This window comes from Haliotis asinina, chromosome 16 (assembly GCF_037392515.1).
Source record: "Haliotis asinina isolate JCU_RB_2024 chromosome 16, JCU_Hal_asi_v2, whole genome shotgun sequence".
NCBI lineage: Eukaryota > Metazoa > Mollusca > Gastropoda > Lepetellida > Haliotidae > Haliotis > Haliotis asinina.
This window is the reverse complement of record NC_090295.1, coordinates 44,103,760-44,124,820: the sequence shown is the minus strand read 5'-3', so window position 1 is coordinate 44,124,820 and position 21,061 is coordinate 44,103,760. Positions and strand designations below refer to the sequence as shown.

The window sequence follows — 21,061 nt, the reverse complement described above, 5'->3', positions numbered from 1 at the left end:
CCGTTCTCGATCGCCTTTATACAGAAACATAGGAAACAATGAAAGGAAACAATCGGAGCAAATACTTCATAAAACCGGAAGCTGACGCTGTTGGAATGGTCAGTGATTATCTCCATAATAAGAAACGCTCTACTGCGCAGTACTTCGTGTGCTATTCAGACAGCAAACCAAGAATTCGGATTAAGGCTTCACCTCGCACGGTAGATGAGGTTATAGAGGCTTGCTTGACTTGGAAGACATCGCCGTGTGACCAGGCATGGGGCAGTAAGATGTTAAACTGAAAACCAGAAGGGGAAAACATTCTTTTGCAAACTTGCCTGTTAATTTTTGTTGGAGTGATTTTTTTATGAATTTCCAACGATCAATGATGCAGAATAATATCCTGTATGTTAAATGCTGTCATAAAATTCAGTTGATTTGTAAACAACTTTACAGTTTCTTATTTCTATCACTGCGCTGATTTTATTGTTGTTGTCAATGTCGCCGGATGTATTTACCAATACATTACGTATCGCTCACTTTATTCCCCTCTGCTCATTTACAAGCGCTTCTCATCTCACTCTTAGTCTGGTTGTATTACCAGCAGTACCTCGTGCTTTACCTGTCCCGTGTCCGCTCGTGCGTTATTGATATTGTAAAGATATTATCCATGGTAACCTTTGTGCGATATTGCTATGCGACTTCATGTCACGCCACGGTCGAGGTTAGTTCTTACACCCCTCAGCCATACATCATATTCCTCTGATGTATAATATATATTCTTTACAGAATAAACGGCTTTTACACCACTTCGCCTCAGTCCACTTCTCAGAGGCCAGGAACCGCGACATCAAGATTAATAACCATGGGCATTTGTACGGAGTAACCATGCTACACAAGCAAGAAATGGTGACATCAAGATTAATAACCGTGGGCATTTGTACGGAGTAACCATGCTACACAAGCAAGAAATGGTGACATCAAGATTAATAACCGTGGGCATTTGTACGGAGTAACCATGCTACACAAGCAAGAAATGGTTATCCTTAACATTTAAAATGTTTTATGTGTTTGACATATTATCAAATGCTGCATATATCCATTTAAATTCACATGTCGCTTCCTTATGCAATTTGTTGATTCTGTTAAATGTTAATCTTTGGCATATTACACATTGACGCTTTAATGAGCATTTTATCTCATAACCATCTCACTTCTTTCCATCAAATCATACAAAAGAGGAAATATCCACTTCCATCACTGTTGCCCATTCAGTCTCCTGTACCCATGCATTTAGTATATAAATACCAAATGCCAATAACTGCAACCATTTTGACTGCAAACATTCTTCATGTGCTTGAAGATTATAATTTCATACTACCTTCAATATATTTCTGTCACTGTCATTATCATCGATACATTTTCTTATATTCCATTAACATTCCATGTAATTGTGTAATTTGCTGTTATTATCAACGATACATTTTCTGACCGCAGAAAGTCATGGATACAGCTTGGTCTATTCTGATTGAAATTGCAATAGTTGTGTGTACATTTGGACTCTGATGAAATGCATTTGCAAAGCGATTAAAGGTAGTCTGTGACCAATCTGTCTGCATTGCGCATTGTTGGGAAGTGTTGAACAGGCTGTGAATAGAGTTGTTGCCAAACAACGTACTTGTTAAGCTTCGTACAGTGGGCATACAGCCAGATGTTGTCCGATGAGGATGGAACATCAAATACTTTGTTGCCAACAAGTCTCTTGTATTGAAATGTCAGGCAGTAGTCCTGTCAAAGAAAAGTGTGGTGGACTCACTATATGAAGGATAATGTTGGCATTGATGTGAGTTGTATAGGGCAGGCTGCCGTGTTGTTGACACGGAAATACACACAGACTACTTGAGTATATATCCGCCTCTCCGTCAACGCTTGATCTACATAACCGCTGCCTGACTGCACGCCGCACATTCTACATAACCAAGACTTCGGTGAGCTGACATTATATTTGTGTCCCACTACCTTAGAATAGACTCAGTTGTCTTGTGCATGAAACCTCTCTTGTGAATATGTATATTTTTGCCTTTGTTTTGCTCCACATAAAGAATTTTTGAAAATTTCAAACTTCTCAGTCTTATATATCTGCCTGTTTTAGGTGGATTTTTTACACCTTTTGTCAGGGCAAAGTTTTATCCGTAACAATAGTTACCACACAGCTTACTTGTTGAGCTTCGTACAGTGGACATACAGTCGGATGTTGTCCGATGAGGATGGAACATCAAATACTTTGTTGCCAAAAAGTCTGACAAATAGTCAGCCAGTTTTCTTTCATTTTATCATGGAATGAAATGCATGTGTGGATAACATTAGTATCTCAATTTTCCGATCACATAAGTGCTGGACATGTAAGTCACGATATGAATCACCAGCTCATTAGATCAATATTTTAGTTCCTCGTTTATTACAACCCTGTAGGGATGATTAAATGAAACGATAAGGTCACTTGCCTCTTTTGATTGATACGTCACCTTACGTTAGCCTTATCTCATACGTTCATTAACTTTAACACATGTTTCAGCTTTCATGAAAAATGATATTGTAAGAGAGGTATATTTGTGCATAAACATTTATCACTATACGCCCTTTGCCGTAACCTACAAGAATACACGCGCCTTTCCTGATGTTTGTTATGTACGGAAATAGGACAAACCGGTCAGAAAGAGCGTAATGATCCAGAGAACTTAAATTATTTATGGAATTATGTGATCGTTTAAAAAATCATGAAAAATATACATCGTAATAATTAAAGTACAAAGGACGTTGCTAAAAAATGTATTGCCTAATGTGAAAGTTTTAAAAAGGATAATACCTGGGTGGGTGAGGGATTCAAACAGGCACATGCGTTTGTTTACATAACGGTTCTCATGGGTCCCACTGGGTGTATTGCAAAGGATCTTGCGGGCCTGTTTTGCAGATTGTATGTGCGCTTTCCTAACATTTTCATAAAAGACAATGATAAATTACAACACTTTCACAACAGTGGGATTGCATCTATATGTTACTAATTAACTCTATTCTTTCTTTATCACTGGCTTATTTTTCACTATTCTGGAGATTTTTGTTTTAGGTCATTCAGACATATTTCACCGTATTCACTTTAGTTGTATCAAACAGGTTTAACTTGTTAGAATAACTAAATAAAAACAAATATAGCAATAAAATATCATATAACTCCGGGATATTAAGTACCAATGGAATCCAACTGATGTTCTGATGTTCACACGACAACATGAAATCATGATTGGGGAGCATGTAATGTTTTGGCTATCAGCTGATGTAATATGTTCAGGTCGACTTTTACCCTCAGAGCTCACCACGCAAGTCAAGCAGCCAGTAAGGCACACGTTAATTACCACCCATGTGTGATTGTTTGTTTGTAACATGTTAGCCCTGTGAGTTGATTTTAGCAAATGTTGTTTTGTATATTGTGTGTTACAGGAGTGATATCTTGTGCATACGGAGACGAGATGAAGGCGTTGCCCCCTGGTGTAAGGGGATTGGTTGCAGGTTTACCAGAGTTATTGAGCGAGTGTAGAGCTGAGTCTACGTCGCGGAAATACAGATATGGTTTTGAAGCCTGTGCAGTTTATTTGGTATCTATCGTTCAGAAAAGCGATTCGTTTGCTCCTGTGCAGACAGCATTTTACAGTATTCGTCACACTCATGCGGTAGTAGGCTTGCAAAGTCCTACTGATAATGGGTTGGTTAAAAATGCGTTGGAAGCAGCTAAGAGATTCACTAAATCTGTTTCTAAAAAGGAGCCAATAACACCTGATTTATTGGAGAAGTTGTATGATGTCTTGATGTCTCATCCCACGCTTTGTGATGTGAGAATTGTGTGTGTGTGATTTAACTTACTCAGGTTTTTTGAGATCATCAGAATTATTACACATAAGAAGTTCTGACATTGCATTCTTTGAGTCTTATATAATGTTATTCATTGGGCAGTCCAAGACGGACATGTACAGGGATGGTTCAGCGATAGTTTTTGGTAGGACAAATTCAAAGCAATGCCCAGTTTCATGTTTGGAGACATATCTTGAGCTTTCAGGTATTTTACCTTCATCTGATGAGTATATTTTCAGAAGTATTACCAAGACTAAGAACGGGTTTATACCTTGGAAAAACGATTCTCCATTGTCATATACTCATTGGTATGCAATGTTAAAGGGAGGTAATTACATAGGGAAATTAGGGGTGTATATAGGGGTGTGTGACAGTAGGTCTCCCCTCTCGCTGATCACCTCGGCAGTGTTAGTATTACAAAGCAGTGTTAATATTACATCAAAATTTTTATACATGTTTGAGTGTTTCTATTTTCAGATTGTACATGTGTCGTGTCGAGTGATGCTCGTGCGTGTGGATCTTCCCTTGTCGGGTCGACCTGTCTTTTGTATGGTTGTGTTGGTTAAAGAGCCTAATCATGTATTAAAGTTTCTTAATTCAGAAACTTAGACTGACGAGTCTTTATAATACGTTTACTGTGTAAATATGTTTGTTTTTTGGCTGTCGAGACGTGATTTACATTTGTTTGTAGGGTCGTGTTGGTTAGAGAGCCTAATCATGTATTAAAGTTTCTTAATTCAGAAACTTAGACTGACGAGTCTTTATAATACGTTTACCGTGTAAATATGTTATTTGGCTATCGAGCCGTGATTTACATTTGTTTGTAGGGTCGTGTTGGTTAGAGAGCCTAATCATGTATTATAATTTCTTAATTCAGAAACTTAGACTGACGAGTCTTTATAATACGTTCATTTGCTTATTTGGTTTGTTGAGCAGTGACAATATGAAATATTAATGTTGTATTGCTGCTTATCATACAGTTGATTTACATGTATATGAGAGGTGTATTCTATGTGTTTTAGGCAGACGAGCCTTGATAATACGAGTTCAATATTAAACGAGTGCTGATTGAACAAGGATTATTTTCTTCTGCTGTGTTGTATTTTACGCATTATATTTGCATTTATGACATGTTCAGTACATCAAAGGTTCAGTTGTAAACTCCCCAGAAAGGGGTCGTTGATTTCGTTGGGAGAACACGGTTCAGAGTAATTTTCTCTTGAATGCAGTTCTTGATCTCCGGTTTACGTGTCGGGCAGCGGTTCCATACCTGATGAAGTGTAATGGTGAAGGATATTGTGTTTACAATGTAGCTGTGTTTATGTCACACTATTTGTAATAAACTGCTGTGTGTCGACACTGCGACCGGACCAGTATGCATGTGATGTTTGGTGTTAGTGAATTGGTATGTAATGTTACCATTGCATGGGGTGTAAGGAGAAACGAGATACCTTTCTTTATCCTGTAAATCCGAAGGGTATAATTTCAGCAAAGACCATGGATGATCTCAACATTTTTATTCGAAAGATTGGTGATTGGTCTGAACCTGGTGCTCAGTGACGGAATGAAGTGGAACCAATCAAATGCTAACTTTGTGTTCAAATATTCATTTGACAAAAGGGTATCCTTTAACCTGGACTGAATGTTAGGTTTGAAGCCATGTATATGTGACATCCAACACACACATAAACATTGACGTCGTTTTGATTCCACAACACAAATAGTAGATGCTCAGGCTGTTAATTTGGTTCATTGCATGACACGTTCCCCCGACGGTCTCGTATTGTGGTCTTGTCAGCCATATCAGCCACGCGTTTGTCTGGTCCGATTACGTTCATCCTGCAATATTGGCGAACTATGTGAGCGTTAAATAATATTCCGTGACGGCATATATTGATTGAATTATCTGCGTGTTTATACGCCAACAATGCACGAAACAACATCATCCGAAAACATTCAGCAAGAATGTGGAAGTGACTGAGAAAGTGAGTTGGTGTTTTACGCCACAGGACATTTGCTGGACCCACAGATGATCAAGAATAAAGAACAGACCAACCAGTATTTATATTTTGTTCCAGAAAAGTTGAGCTGAATGGCAAAACGTTGAAAACCCATTTGGTTTCATCCTCATCCCTGATGCCAATCACACGGCCATGGTACCATTATCAGTTAACTGAACAGCATTTTTTCCCTATAAAGTTTAAATAATTTAAAATCATTTACAAAGGCGCTTAAATATTTGCGTTTGGGGAATTCAGGCGTGTTACTCTTTCCTTGAAATGAAGATGCCACATGCAAGTCACCCAGTGTGTTTGTTCAAGTAATGATTGTTAAATATTCAGATACAGTAATGATTGGAGTGTTCCCAGAACAACAGCACCAAACTTTCTGTAATAGTAGTATTCTTTCACGATGTCATTGCAAGACTGATTCATTACGATAGTCGCTAATGGCACATCAGAGTGCCTCTCGGAATTGATTGTTTGGACTATTGCTTCTCTGTACTACTGCTAACTAACGTAGGGCTGGTGATATCAGCCAAACCAGATACCAGGTCACAGAATAACATGAACACTCAACTCAGATATAGTACTGCCTCCCAGTCGACAGGTCCTCATCACTTTATGCCGAGTTCTTAGCGGGGTGACAACAAGGGCCATTCGGGAGCGTCGTTGATATGACGTAGACATTCCGTTCTCCAGTTAAAATTAACTAGATGTATGAATGGTATAAGATGATTTAATTGTAACGTTTGAGCTAGTTTGGACCAGGGGTCAACACTGCCTTCGAACGTTAACGTGTTTGTTTGTGTGCTTTTGTTTGTGAGCCCGTGTCCTATCTGAATATTGTCTCCTTTTTTCCTTAAATATTAGAACCCGGAAGAATATCATCTGTATCTATTATTGCAGCTGGTGTCCTCTAACATGATGCATTGTTTGGATCAAATTATTTAGCTACAGTCTATTGCTGTTATTTAGGTGTTTAGGTATTAAGCATTTTCCATGTACACAGCAACACGAACTCTATAAAGGTCAGTACGGGTAATATAAACACGACACGAACTGCTGCCTACTTTGACGACTTACTTCCTGGTACAGACAGCACAAGTGTACAGTGATTCAGGGCATCAAATGTTCCCTGTACAGTATATAACTAATAGCAAGGCAATATAACCACGAGTTTAAAAGTTTATTAAGAAATACAAACGCCCGTATTAAAACTCCACAATTACATTATATACAGCGAACAACATCAGAAAACTCAGAGACTGAATAGTAACAGAATGAGGAAAAGTACTGTTGATAACAATCGTAAGCTGCAGAAAAAATATGGAATGTTAATGATAAATACGAGAATGAATGGTTGATAACAACAGTAAGTTACAAAAATATATGGAATGTTAATGATAAATACGGGAACGAATGGTTGATAACAACAGTAAGTTACAAAAATATATGGAATGTTAATGATAAATACGAGAACGAATGGTTGATAACAACAGTAAGTTACAAAAATATATGGAATGTTAATGATAAATACGAGAACGAATACAACAGTAAGTTACAAAAATATATGGAATGTTAATGATAAATACGGGAACGAATGGTTGATAACAACAGTAAGTTACAAAAATATATGGAATGTTAATGATAAATACGGGAACGAATGGTTGATACAGTAAGTTACAAAAATATATGGAATGTTAATGATAAATACGGGAACGAATGGTTGATAACAACAGTAAGTTACAAAAATATATGGAATGTTAATGATAAATACGAGATCGAATGGTTGATAACAACAGTAAGTTACAAAAATATATGGAATGTTAATGATAAATACGGGAACGAATGGTTGATAACAACAGTAAGTTGCAAAAATATATGGAATGTTAATGATAAATACGAGAACGAATGGTTGATAATAACAGTAAGTTACAAAAATATATGGAATGTTAATGATAAATACGAGAACGAATGGTTGATAATAACAGTAAGTTACAAAAATATATGGAATGTTAATGATAAATACGAGAACGAATGGTTGATGATAATATTATGTTACCGAAATATATGGAATATTAATGTGTAAGGTTAATGAAAAATAAGAACATGAAGGGTTGATAATAACAGAAAATATCCGAATTTTCGGGAAGGTAATGTAGCAATGCAAAACTAAGGGCACGACGTGATCTTAACTGAATGTTTGCAGTTAGTGATATTATAATACTAAATGCATGGGCACAGGAGACTAAATGAGCAATTAGTGATGTCAAATTTCTTTCCTTTTGTATGAATTGATGGAAAATAGTGAGATGGTTATGAGAAAAAGGTTCATGAAAGTGCAAAAGTGTAATATACACACGATTAAATTTTGAAATAGAAATGTATAAATATAAATACTAACAGAAAAAAACCCCCAAGAGCCAATACATTGCATCCTAAAGCGGAATATCTGTTTGAATGTTAACATGAACCGAATTTTCTAAGAGCATTTAACATAGACACAATTCTTCATCACTGATCATTGGAAATTCATAAACAAAAACAATTCCAAGAAAAGTCATTGGGAAAGTTTGCAAAAGGAATCATTTCTTCCATCTAATTTTCAGTTTAATGTCCTAGTGTCCCAAGCCTGGTCACACAGCAATGTTTCCAAGTCGAGTAAGCTTGTAGAATCTCATTCATTGATACACAATTCCAACATAGAATAAACAATACATAATCAGTTACAGTTTTCACATAACATCGAATATCCTTGTCATAAACGGGAATGCATTGCTACATCCTCTGCAAATGGATGGCCTGATAAAGGAAATAAACAATTAGTTGGAAAACCCATATGTACGCAATCAAGGTAAGACAAATACTGTTATTTATGTACATCGTCCTTAATCCCCATCTGTGTTATGTAAACATAATATTACCATTGGCTTCCATCATTGTCATCATAACTGTCGGCTCCCTATCAATGCTTGTTTATACTGGTTTCCAGCGTTTGTTAACTCATTCTACTTGTTACTTTGTTATTGTTTACCTGTACATATAAATAAAGCTCTGTACTCCCTTCTCGTTCACCTGATGAAGGAGTAAGCATTAACTCCGAAACGTTGTGTTCTCATAATAAAGACGTTGATATCCATAAAAACTTCATTCTTATGTATTTCACATCTAAATGCCCTTCAAAGACTTGATACAATCATCTTAACCAACATGATAATGTGAAGCATCCTCTAACCTGACAATTCGTAGCATATATAACATCTTGCATGGAACAAGGATTATCATGAGCTGTAGCAGCTTGTTCACACATCACTTTACATTTACTGAAAATAATATGTATAAAACGATATTATTCACAAAGGATTTGGGATGTATTTTCAGTCGAGGAAAGCATGTATACAAAGGTGAGCTAGGCTGAGAGTAACACACGGATACGAATAGTCAGTTGTGTAAGCATTCCAGTCGGGTAGAGAATGATGTACCTCACTAAACATTTGAAACTTTTGGTATGCAACAGGGTAACGTATGCTAATTAAATGTCGTCGCTTGTAAATCCGCGGAGATGAAATTAGTCTTTGACAGATGGCTCAAACCGGCAGTAATCGTTCTGTCTCCAAATATGTCTTTCGTGCTATCACAAGCAAGCACCTGTCCTTGATATCCCAGTAGCAGCTCGCCAAGCTGTATGCAGTCGCGACAGGAAATTCAAGCTGTGAGTGTAATCACACCGAACGTTCAGTGCTCCTTGTATTCATGCCTACTTCCCCTCCCAATGAGGACACTTGGGTATAGATGTAACTTTGGTGATAATCCTGTGACAACCTTCGATTCCCATTCCCATCAAACAACTTGTGTCTGGTGATGAATGCTTCCACTTTACTCTGTTAGGCTTTGTAATACATTGTACACATGATACCACTTTGCTAATATAGTATATTACGCGCTTTGATTCTCGGTGGCCTTTATCGCTTCCGATTACCATTCAAGGGAAGTATGAATAGATCATGTTCACTTTCTATGAGTAGTACTGTATATATGTGTATATGTATATGTACATGAGCTGCAGATGTTTGTCTGTAGTGGTGAAAATCTGATCACGCCTTTGCTTTTAACATCCTGAAAACTGATACCAGCTTGTATGAAGACACATAATCCCATTACACAGAGGCATCTAACATCAGTTTAAAAGCTGATCGCAGCTTTAACTTTTGTCCAAAACTCTTCTTTGTCATTCTCTTGGGTAGGATACTTAATATATGTATCATACTCAATCATGTCCTGAATATCTCTACTGAGGATTCTAATATCCGGTATATGGCTATACCATAACACACAGAGGACGTTCCTTCCAGTGTGGATGCTCTCCAGCTTGGCCATGTGGACTTCATAGTCACACCAGGAGCTCTTTGCAAAGTCAGGTGACAAAACAGCAATGGTTTTCCTGCTTGACTGAATAGCATTGATGATGTTGGCAGTGATGGCTTCACCAACCATGAAGTCACGGTCATGGATGCACAACCTCAAGCCGTAGGTTCTCTCTAGAACAGCCCGCATATCTTGAATGACGAACCCTCTGTCTGTCTCAGCATAGGATACAAAGGCATCATAAGTAAAATGGTCTTCTTCTTGTCCCTGTCTTTGATACCCCCTGTACTTCCGTCTTGTGGTGTAGTAAAGATAGCGTAGCTTCCATCGATATCGGTACACCATACCAACTCCAAATATCAACATGAAAAGCAGTAATCCAAATACTGCTATAGACAGAATGGGTATAACTATTTTGCACCGTAATTGGAGCTTCGCTATAACATCTTCTATATCTGTAAATGAAATGGATTCCCCATCTGATAAGGTGCACTTTGTATTACCAGGATCTTCAAAGGTAATATACGGCCTTGTAATCCACTCCAATGATTCTAGTCTCGGACAATCACATTTCAAGATATTACCCTTGATGCTGAGATGAAAAGTGTCGTTTCTATTCCTCATGATATGGTCGATCTGCTTTGTCAGGGGTGTTGGAATGCCTTCATACCTGTTTCCCGAGATGTCTAAAGTATGGAGGTGCAGCATGTGCCTAATTTCAATGTTCCAGGAGGTCATCATGTTCCAGCTCAAATCAAGAACCTCAAGTCTGGTAAGTCCTCTAAATATTGCTGGCGGCAGTTCCCGAATAAGATTATGCGCAATTCGAATGACTTCCAAGTTTGTCTGGTTGGCAAATATTTGCCCATCTGTGTCATCTAGAAGGGACACTGAGAGGTAATTTTTACTTATATTTAAGACTTTTAGTCCACTAGCAAACATAAAAAATGTGTGAGATACATATTTACAGTAATTTTCTGAGAGATCTAAATATTCAACTGTTTGACATTCGTGTATTGGACCTGTCCAATTTGAAAAGACATTGTGTGAAAGATCAATAGTTTTAAATTTGTTTGTTTGAAAATTGAGCTCAAGAATGTCATAGTTCAATTTGCTGTTGCTAAAATTGGCATATGTTGCATTTGGAGGTAGTGGTATTTTAAAAGGAAGGTTCATGATGCTGGTTTGGTCCAATCTTACATCATATTGATGGTTATTATGGTTTTTACGGTACGAATGGCTATTGCTGCATTCTGCCTCATATCGTTCACACGCATGGATGGTTTCCAGTGAATATCGCACTATTGGATGGGGATCAAATGAGGAAAGCGGTGGATTGGGGTTGAGGTTTGTGTCTGTAACTGCTTCCACAGTATTGAAGGGGATATTAGATGAATACTGGTTGTAACCATATATTGTTCGCAGATTTGTCAGTTTGTTGAGACTAAGGAGGTAGATTCCAAATGTCACTCTATTGTGATTCATGAATATCAGTTCCACTGTTTTCAGGTGACCGAGACATTCTTGGTCTATGAGTTCCACCCTATTTGTATCCATATGAATCTCTTTTAAACTAAGGTCACTTAAATATCTCGTGTTGTTTTTCTTTATGTGAACTCCAATTGCAAATGTTGTCACTATTCTGTTGATCTTCAAAACACTTAGAGAAGAATATCGAAGTCCATATAAAGCTTCACCCATGCGATCAAACCCTAGATATTGATTATCAGACATATCGAGTGTGTGAATATGCCTTAGTGGCCAGAATGTATTTGCTTCAATAAAGGTGATTCTACATTTGCTAATGTCCAGGTTCCTGACAAATGGTGTGTGGAGAAATGACGTGTTCAACAAGGTTTGAACTGAGCAGTGGCCCCTTTCGCCTGACAAAGACAGAGTTGTAAGATTCTTCAGTTTCGAAAATCCAATCCCAAACGAGGCATTCTGAACACCGTCAATGAAAAGTGTCTGAAGAGCAGTAAGATCACCAAGGGTTTGATCTGGGTATACTGAGTGTGCGACATCAGTGTTCTTGGCGATGTTCAGTGTAAGTAATTTTTTCTGCTGTCTAAATACTCCCACTGGATATGCTGATTCGTAAAGTTGGAGATAGTTTCCATTGAGGTTCAGATGCAGCAGATTTGTAGCTCCTGTAAAAGTGTCTACATGTAATCGTTTCAGTTGATTGAAAGAGAGATCAAGATGTTCCAAAGCCGAGAAGCGTTTAAACGAACCACCTGGCAGATGATAAATACTGTTGTAAGACATAAACAGGTATGCTACTGAATTTGGAATGTGCTTGGGGATGTCAGACAGGTGCTTGTCCTTACAGTTGGCGACCAGCTTGTCACTGGATGTCCTTCTACACACGCAAGGCTTACAGGGGATGTCCACATGTTTCCCTTGAGTGAGAGTAAGGCAGCCAAAGAACAGAGACAGGACCCTCAGCAGCATCTTATCTGAAATCAAGAGACAAAATAGTCCTGTGATTGATTCGTTCGTAGCCTGTGAAGCTTTCTTCGGCGGAGATACAACGTACCGACGTATTGAACGACCAAGTACCGTTTTTCCTGAGATCGGGCAGTGTATTGTACTTATTTATAGTGAGTGAGTTAATATTTAACGTCACATCAGCAATATTGCAGCCATATCGTGACGAGAACATTTAACAATGAAAAGGACTATAAATATATTGTAAAACCTGTCGACGAAGGACAGTAAAACAACAAAAATATCACAATTAGAATTAAAACTAGCCTGGAAAGTTAACATTATATCAGTATTCGGACAATACAATATAAAACAGGCTATAGATTGCCAACAACTGAAGGTGGATCACCATACTTGGGACCATGGATACTTACAGTACCTTTGCTTCCCGCATTATATTGCTTCCAAAACACAACGTTTGGTTTATAAATTAGTGCGTTTTAACAAATGATTCAAGTCGCACTAGGTGATCGACAGTACTTCTGTTTTTACGGAAACCACACAGTATATCTGTTAAGAGGTTGTTGGTTTCCAAGGACCAAACAAGTCGAGTATTTATCATGCGTTCCATGGTCTTGGAAACACAGCTCGTTAATGAAATCGGACGATAATTGTATGGATCCGTATGATCACGTCCAAGTTTGGGTATTGGTACTACTATAGCGTCACGCCACGAAGACGGAAACTTCCCTGAAGTCCAAATATCGTCAAAAATATATAAGAGCGTCTCTAAACAGGATTCTGGTAAGTGCTTCAGGAGTTGATAAGGTATGTTATCAGCTCCTGTTGCAGTGTCATGAGCTTGATCAAGAGCAGTATGGAGTTGAAGAATAGAAAATATTTCATCATAATCTTCCCCATTATCTGAATTGAAATTAATAGTTTTCTTTTCTTGTTGTTTTTTATATTGTTGGGATGTTGGCACATAATTAGAAGAGGAAGAGTGTTTAGCGAGGATTTCACCCAGTTTATTTGCAATATCTGATTTATCTGTATGTAACTGATCTCCATGTTTAAGATGGACATTAGATTTAGTACCTTTACCTATAATGTTTCTGGACCATGTTCCATACTTTGGACATGGGTGTCCGAGAATTTATTTTGGATACATAATTCTGCCAAGATTGGTTTTTGTTTTTTTAAAAGTACACCACGCTTTAGCATTTTAAATTTTAAATTTATTTAAATTATGCACCATAGGATGGCGACGGAAATATTGTTCTGCTTTTTTCCTTGCCTTCCTAGCTTGTTTCCATTCATCATTGAACATGGTTTCCGAATATGTGTAACTGCAGAGGACTTTGGTATACACTTTGGTATATATGTAGTTCAATTCATCAGAAAAGCATTTAATAGCATCAAGAACGTCAATAAAACGTTCAGGTTTAAGTTTTTCAGCACACTATATTTCATATAAAGCCCAGTTGGCCTTTCTAAAATTCCGCCTTGATGATAAAGGGACATCAGATGGAGTTACATAATTTAATATAGTAAGAAAATTGTAACTTCCACAGGGGTCATCGAGGACTGACCATTCAAATTCATTTAGTAGTTCCGAATTTGTGAGTGACAAGTCGAGAGCAGAATAGGTCCCTGTAACAGGGTGCAAGTGTGTGCTGGAACCATCATTATAAATACATAAATCATTGTCAGAACAAAAGTCCTCCAACAATTTGCCTTTAGCGTTTGTAGTTACACTATGTTTTCAGTTACGTCCATGTCTTCAAGAGGCCCATACTTATTGAACAACTGAATTCTATTTTGTGACCCTTTAGGGCTTTGATTCCACTATATTTTGAGTAAGTGCTTATCAATTAGCAAGTAATGAGGACACCGGATGTTCCCTCAAATGTGCGCATTTTCTGTTGCGCAGTTTACACCAACCACAAATACATGCATATCTGAAGGATATTCTCATATTAACATTAACATTCGACGCAAGTCAACATAATGGGTTGGATTGGACTTTTTATATGTCACTCATGTGTAGAGTGTGGGAACGTCCCCTGCATGCGAACATTTTGAAAGTTTTTTTCTGACAAAGATTTTATTTCATATGTAACTACATGTACGTTGTTAAATAACTTGGTTGACACATGTAGTCGTATCCCAGTTGCGCAGATCAGTGCTCATGCTTTTGATCACTGGACTGTGTGGTCCAGACTAAGCTATTTACAGACTACTGTAACATTGCGGAATGTAGCATTAAATAAGTAAAAACCCAACCTCGATTAAATAAATAGACAAATGATCGGTTTTAGACCGGACCGACGCTGCTGTTCGTCTATGCATGTCACCAAGCAATGCAGTACATGTAATCAAATCAGTCGACTCGTCTGACAAGACAAGGCTGCTGGGGGATGAAATCTAATGCTGAATAACAGACATCAAAACAGTCCTTAGTGTTTTTTTCAAAATCGATGAAAATGCAATCTTCAGTAATTTTACATTATCATGATTATGTTAAATGATCAACTTTGACGTAGATCGTGAATTCGTTAATATTTTTGTCAGGATACATCTGCACTCACATTCACACAAAATAAATGATATCTTAATAAAGATATACTGTTTCATCAATGCAACTACGCCAATGGCTGGTTTGACTTTGAGTAGAATAAATAATTAAAAATTGCAATTCAAAATACATTCCCACCTGCAGCGTTTCTACGTATAGTCAACAGCGGGTATAGTCATGTGTCTGTATCATGACGAGTGCACGGGATCTTGCAGAGACGTGAATCCTATCGAGGAAGTATCAGATGACATTACACATCCGTTCCCGGTACATGTCTTTTTGGTAATTCACATTTGAGGCATGGACGTTGAAACTGAGGTGTGGGTTTTACCAATCATTCCGTCTGTGTTTTGTCAATTTGTCAATGATGATCAGTTCATAGAAGGAAAGGCTCACGACTGAGTCGAACTCATATGTATGAGTGGCTTTTGATACAACCTAGGCAATTAACATCGTAATTGCGTTAGTCAGCTGGTCCACCAGTTACCTTACTAAACAGTTGTAAGTCTTCTTAGACACGTGCGTGCATGCGTGCGTGTTTGTGCGTGTGTGTCCTAATCTATGAATCTGGGCTAATGCCATTTCTGTAGTGTTCTCCCACATAGTTAGTATGTGTTACGATTAAGTGTTTTCTGGATATTTTGTTATTAATTCAGTAATAATTATTATTGGGTCACAATGTTTAGTGTTTTGAATCATAATTATAATGGGTCACATTTCGTCTTAATAGATGGTCAGCACTTTTAAGATTCTGGTTTTCCGGAATTTATCTGATCCTAGTTTTCTATGTGTTTACTTCCTGGAGACTTATTCGAGGGCCTTTTACAGTGTTGACGATGATATATACTGAACATCATTGAAAACGCACCACCTGTAAATTTTGAAATAAGGCAATAGAATCTTTTGGAAATGGAAAATTAATGGTGGGAATTTTGATAATAACACACTAGATCGTAAATAACGCTCTACAGTAAAAAACGGATCGTTCGAACACATCATCGAACACATCACATGAAAACAACAAAATTCATGCACATCACACACGAAGGGCACAAATTGCATGCAGAAAGCATGCTGTTCAGGGGTATAAATGACCTTCGGCACAAAACCGTTCTCATTTTCGCAGTACTTTCGTAAGTAAAGTTTTTTCGCCATGCCAAGATTGTCACCAGAGGAACGAGAACAGGCCTTGGGTATGTTGCAGGTCGGCGCTTCAAGCAGAAACATTGCACGACGATTTGGGTGTCATCATTCGACCATTCTGAGGCTTGCTAACAGATACCAACAAACAGGAACCAGCAGGGACCGGCAACGCCCAGGTCAGGCACGTGTTACTACCCCTCGTCAAGATCGAGACATTGTACGGCGCCATATTCGGGATCGAACCTTGCCCGCTGCCAGAACCGCCAACGCTGTCCAGGGTCGACGTGGTTTGATCAGCGCTTCCACCGTCCGACGCCGTCTCCGTGCGGCAGGGTTACGTTGTCGACGCCCTTACGTTGGACCCATCCTGACTGACAGGCATCGCCGTGAACGCCGACAATGGGCTGAACAGCATCGTGTGTGGTTGTTACGACGTTGGCATGGTGTGGTGTTCTCCGACGAGTCGCGTTTTCACTTGCGAAATGCTGACGGGCGTCTACGGGTATGGCGTCGACGGGGTGAACGTTATCATCAGGATTGTGTTGTACAAACCGATCAGTGGGGTGAAGGCAGCATTATGGTGTGGGGAGGGATAAGTTATCACCACAGAACCGCTCTGATTGTTTGTCGTGGCAGAGTGAATGCCGTTTACTACCGTGACAACATTCTTCAGAACAACGTCGTTCCCTTCTTTCACCAGCATCAAGATCTGCACACATTTCAACATGACAATGCACGAGCCCACACTGCACGTGTTTCGATACAGTATCTGGCTAACAACAACATTCCTCTACTTCATTGGCCTGCATTGTCACCAGATTTGTCACCCATCGAACACTTGTGGGATTACATCGGCCAACGCCTCGCACGTCGTCCGCAGATCAACAACCTTGGGGAACTCGACAATGCCTTGCAGCAAGAGTGGAATGCAGGGCCTCAGGACTTTATTCAGAGACTTATCCGTTCAATGAGGAGACGTTGCACAGCTTGTGTTGCTGCTAACGGGGGTCATACACGCTACTGACTTTCCATTTTGACCCCATCTTTATTTCATTGTCAGCTGCATTAAATCTTCACTGTTTTGCTTGATTGTTTTTTGCTTCTTTTCTTTATCAAACATTGGTCTACACAAATATGTAAAATTTACATAGATTGCTCACTTCTGCTCTTAGAAATCCACAATTTTAGGGGTGGTGCGTTTTCAATGATGTTCAGTATATATCGGCTGGTTGCCGTGTTGCGGGGAACACTCATTCATATTTATTCATGGAGTTACATCGCCAACATTCAGCATACGCCTTATCTACATCATCTGCTGTCAGACCGATCACTGTGTTTACATTCTGCGTAGTTGATTCTCTCTCGCACTAAGACTTTGGTGAGTTTGCTATATTGCATTTTGTGACCCACTGACTTAGATTTTGTCTCTCTTGAATTGTATCTGTAATCAGCATTGTGAAATTGACTTGTGACTTTGTATACCTTGCTCTCGTTGCATAATAATACATAAGTTGAACGTTTATGACTTGTCTTTATTCTGTTTCGCTGGTTCACAAGGGGATTTCTTACATCGTTTCTCACGGTAAATTCTTAACCGTGACAGTATGCTTTACTTTAACACAAGAGTATCCCACTAAGGCACACGATATACTATCCTAAAGAGAAAAGGCGATTTGTATTTTTGAAAATCTGTAAATTACCTATTGTGTTCAAACAATAGTCAAAATATGCAATAAAAGTGTTGATAACATGATTGTACGCAATTGTGCAAGTACAAAATCGATTTCTTACAAGGATTGGAAAGGCGTCTTCACAACGCAAACAGAAATCACCTTCCAGTTGAAACTGTGCAACAAATAGCATTCACTATCTGGCAATGAAAACTTTCAGAAATTTACTTTCAGAAATTGACATTAGTTTTGAAGAAGATTCAAGGTCAAATCACTAGGTCACGTACTGACTCTGCTACTCGGAACATTGCCATAGAAACAATGCATGCTGGGGAATATAAAACGTCTGTTGCCAGGTGTCCGAATGTTTAGTTTGAGCAAGATATCCTAGCCAGCATTCAGTGTACACGTATACTGTAGGTCAAGCAGTGTGTTGTCATTCGGAAGATGCTGCATCAATGATTAATAGATGTGTTTATGTCATAACTTCAACGCCAGAGAAATGACATTCTATAATACACGGTAAAAACAATATAAATACACTGTACACGTTCGTGTACCAGGGTGTAGTATAACTTTGCCCACTGACATCAGGTTTCCCGGGGAGATGACATTCACAGTGGCGCGACGCTTCACTTACGACAGGACTGTAATGAAAGGTTTCTTAGTGTATATTAGGAGCACGGCTGCGTCTGTCGTTTAGCCGCCGATATTCGCTGTTTATAATTACTTTCACATACAAGTGCTTGAATATCATGATGGTAGATTTGCGTGGGGGCTGTTTATGGGTATCTGTTCTTGATTGATTGCATGCGTTTGATTGAAGAAAAGGTAAAACAATCACGCCACAAATGTGAGAATTAGTACCTTAACGCAATGTTTGGATTTAATAAGGCGGAGACACGTACATAATAAGGTATACATGAACGTCTATTTTTCAATCGTCCTTTTGTAAAATACGTGAAGGTCCGGGGTAGAACAGGTCTTCAGCAACCCATGCTTGCCATAAAAGGTGACTATGCTTGTCGTAAGAGGCGACTAACGGGATCGGGTGGTCAGGCTGGCTGACTTATTTGACACATGTCATCGGTTCCCAATTGCGCAGATCGATGCTTGTAATGTTGGTCACTGGACTGTCTGGTCCAGACTCGGTTATTTACAGACCATCGCCATATAGCTGGAAGGTTTCTGAGTGCGGCGTAAATCCAAACTCACTCACTCACTCATCCCTATAGTGAAAAATGGCGATGTAACTAAACATATGTCTTACTTTAAGTCTAGACACCCCGAGGGCAAACATATTCCACTGTAGATATTAAATATTGCAGTGTTGTAATCCAAATTAGATTTGGGAATCCCCATATATATTCAATACGGTATATAATTCCCAAGGGCCTTTCACAATCCGTTTTAATTCTTAAGATTATTATTATTATTAGTTCCTTAGATTATTTTTGTAAATCTATGAATGTAAGTATCGGGAATGATTAAACCAACGGACTACCTTACGAATATTTAGGACGCCATCAACCCCAGTGTCACCTGACAAGTACAACTTCCTGGTTCACACGGCATGACTTATAATGCTCTGCCACTTTCTGACACATGTTCTGAAGCAGAACAGCTCAAAGCAACACAACAAAGGACCGTCCTTTGAATGCGATGTTCATTATACGTATGGTATTGAAATGATAATTACGTGTCACTCTATATTCATTATTTCTAGGTTTTCTTTACCAAACACATTGATGCATATTCATTTCACCCGGTCTCTTTGTAGTTCATCGGTGCCTCTTGATTCTTGGTGCATGGACGCCATGAACTATTATTATTACTGGATATTTATATAGCGCACATATCCATGCACCTAGTGCTTGCTCAAGGCGCTGGTATATGGTTCCCTCGATCAATCTCAACTCCCTGGGGAGTATACAACTCTTGCTGCCACTAGGAGCACCGAGTTTTGTTGTGGCATTCTCATCCTAACGAGGTACCCAATTCACAGTTGGGGGGACTGGGACACATAGTCACAGTACTTTGTCCAAGTTTACTGCATGTTACTGTACCCGCAACTAGGTGTATGCAAGTATTCGTGTGGCCGCCATCTGGTCATATACCAACGGATTTGTGGGTTCTTTTAAGTGCACAGGGTTGTGTACTGTACACTAGGGGTTGTGACAGCACGGAAAGAGTCTGCATACAATGTTGACACTCAGATTTTTACACCCGGTCACAGGTGGGCTCGATCCCGTCACCTCAGTCTAACTGGAATACTAGCCTGACGCTTTAACCAGCCCACCATACGTTTTAGCGATCAACCTCGACAGGCTACCAGGGTGATAGCTCCCTGTCAGTTGTACCATGGTTACTAATGGCCTTACTCCCACCTTACTGGCTTACATAAAGATTTAACAAGGCTACCGGGACAATATTATATATGGCAGCTTTGTGTAACCTTGTAACATGGTTAATCGAAAGCAGTGCTAGACTTTCATAACGTAAAACACAACTACGTAAATCAAACAGAGATTAATCTAGCCAAATAATATCAAGTGTTTTCTTACCTTTTCCACTGTTTTCTTCCGAGATGCTTGTTACTACATACAAGTGTACAATACCACGCAGTACTGATTCGCCTGGATAAAGCTACTCAGTATGCTACACATCATTCTACCCACGTGAGCTTCGGTATCGCTTCTCAGAGAAGCAGTCAGGCATGTGTAAGACACACCGACACCATGGCCAACAAAAAGTTACAGGATACTCAAAGGGAAGGTAATTGCAACATACAAAGGAGAACACGTTCTCCTGTACACGCCATGAGGTGATCACATTACATAGCCATGCACCAACAACAAATGTTAAAATGAATATTGGCCCTGTCGCAGTGAGGATAAACGACAATTTATTCAATACACATCTTCAGACATCTGCGTAATGATAGTAATACTGCCACGGTCATTAGCGTAAGAAGACACAAAGTTTCACGT

The 21,061-nt window shown here is 38.9% G+C and overlaps 1 protein-coding gene across 1 annotated transcript; it reads right to left on the bottom strand.

Annotated features, from left to right (window-relative positions):
• Positions 1–7,056: 7,056 nt before the first annotated feature.
• LOC137268566 (toll-like receptor 4) lies at positions 7,057–20,695 on the bottom strand. The gene is made up of 2 exons (XM_067803134.1): positions 20,636–20,695; positions 7,057–12,709 (listed from the first exon to the last, which is right to left on the bottom strand). Exon 2 carries the CDS (start codon positions 12,702–12,704, stop codon positions 10,068–10,070), a length of 2,637 nt encoding a protein of 878 aa, XP_067659235.1. The 5' UTR covers positions 12,705–12,709; positions 20,636–20,695; the 3' UTR covers positions 7,057–10,067.
• Between the last annotated feature and the right edge of the window lie 366 nt (positions 20,696–21,061).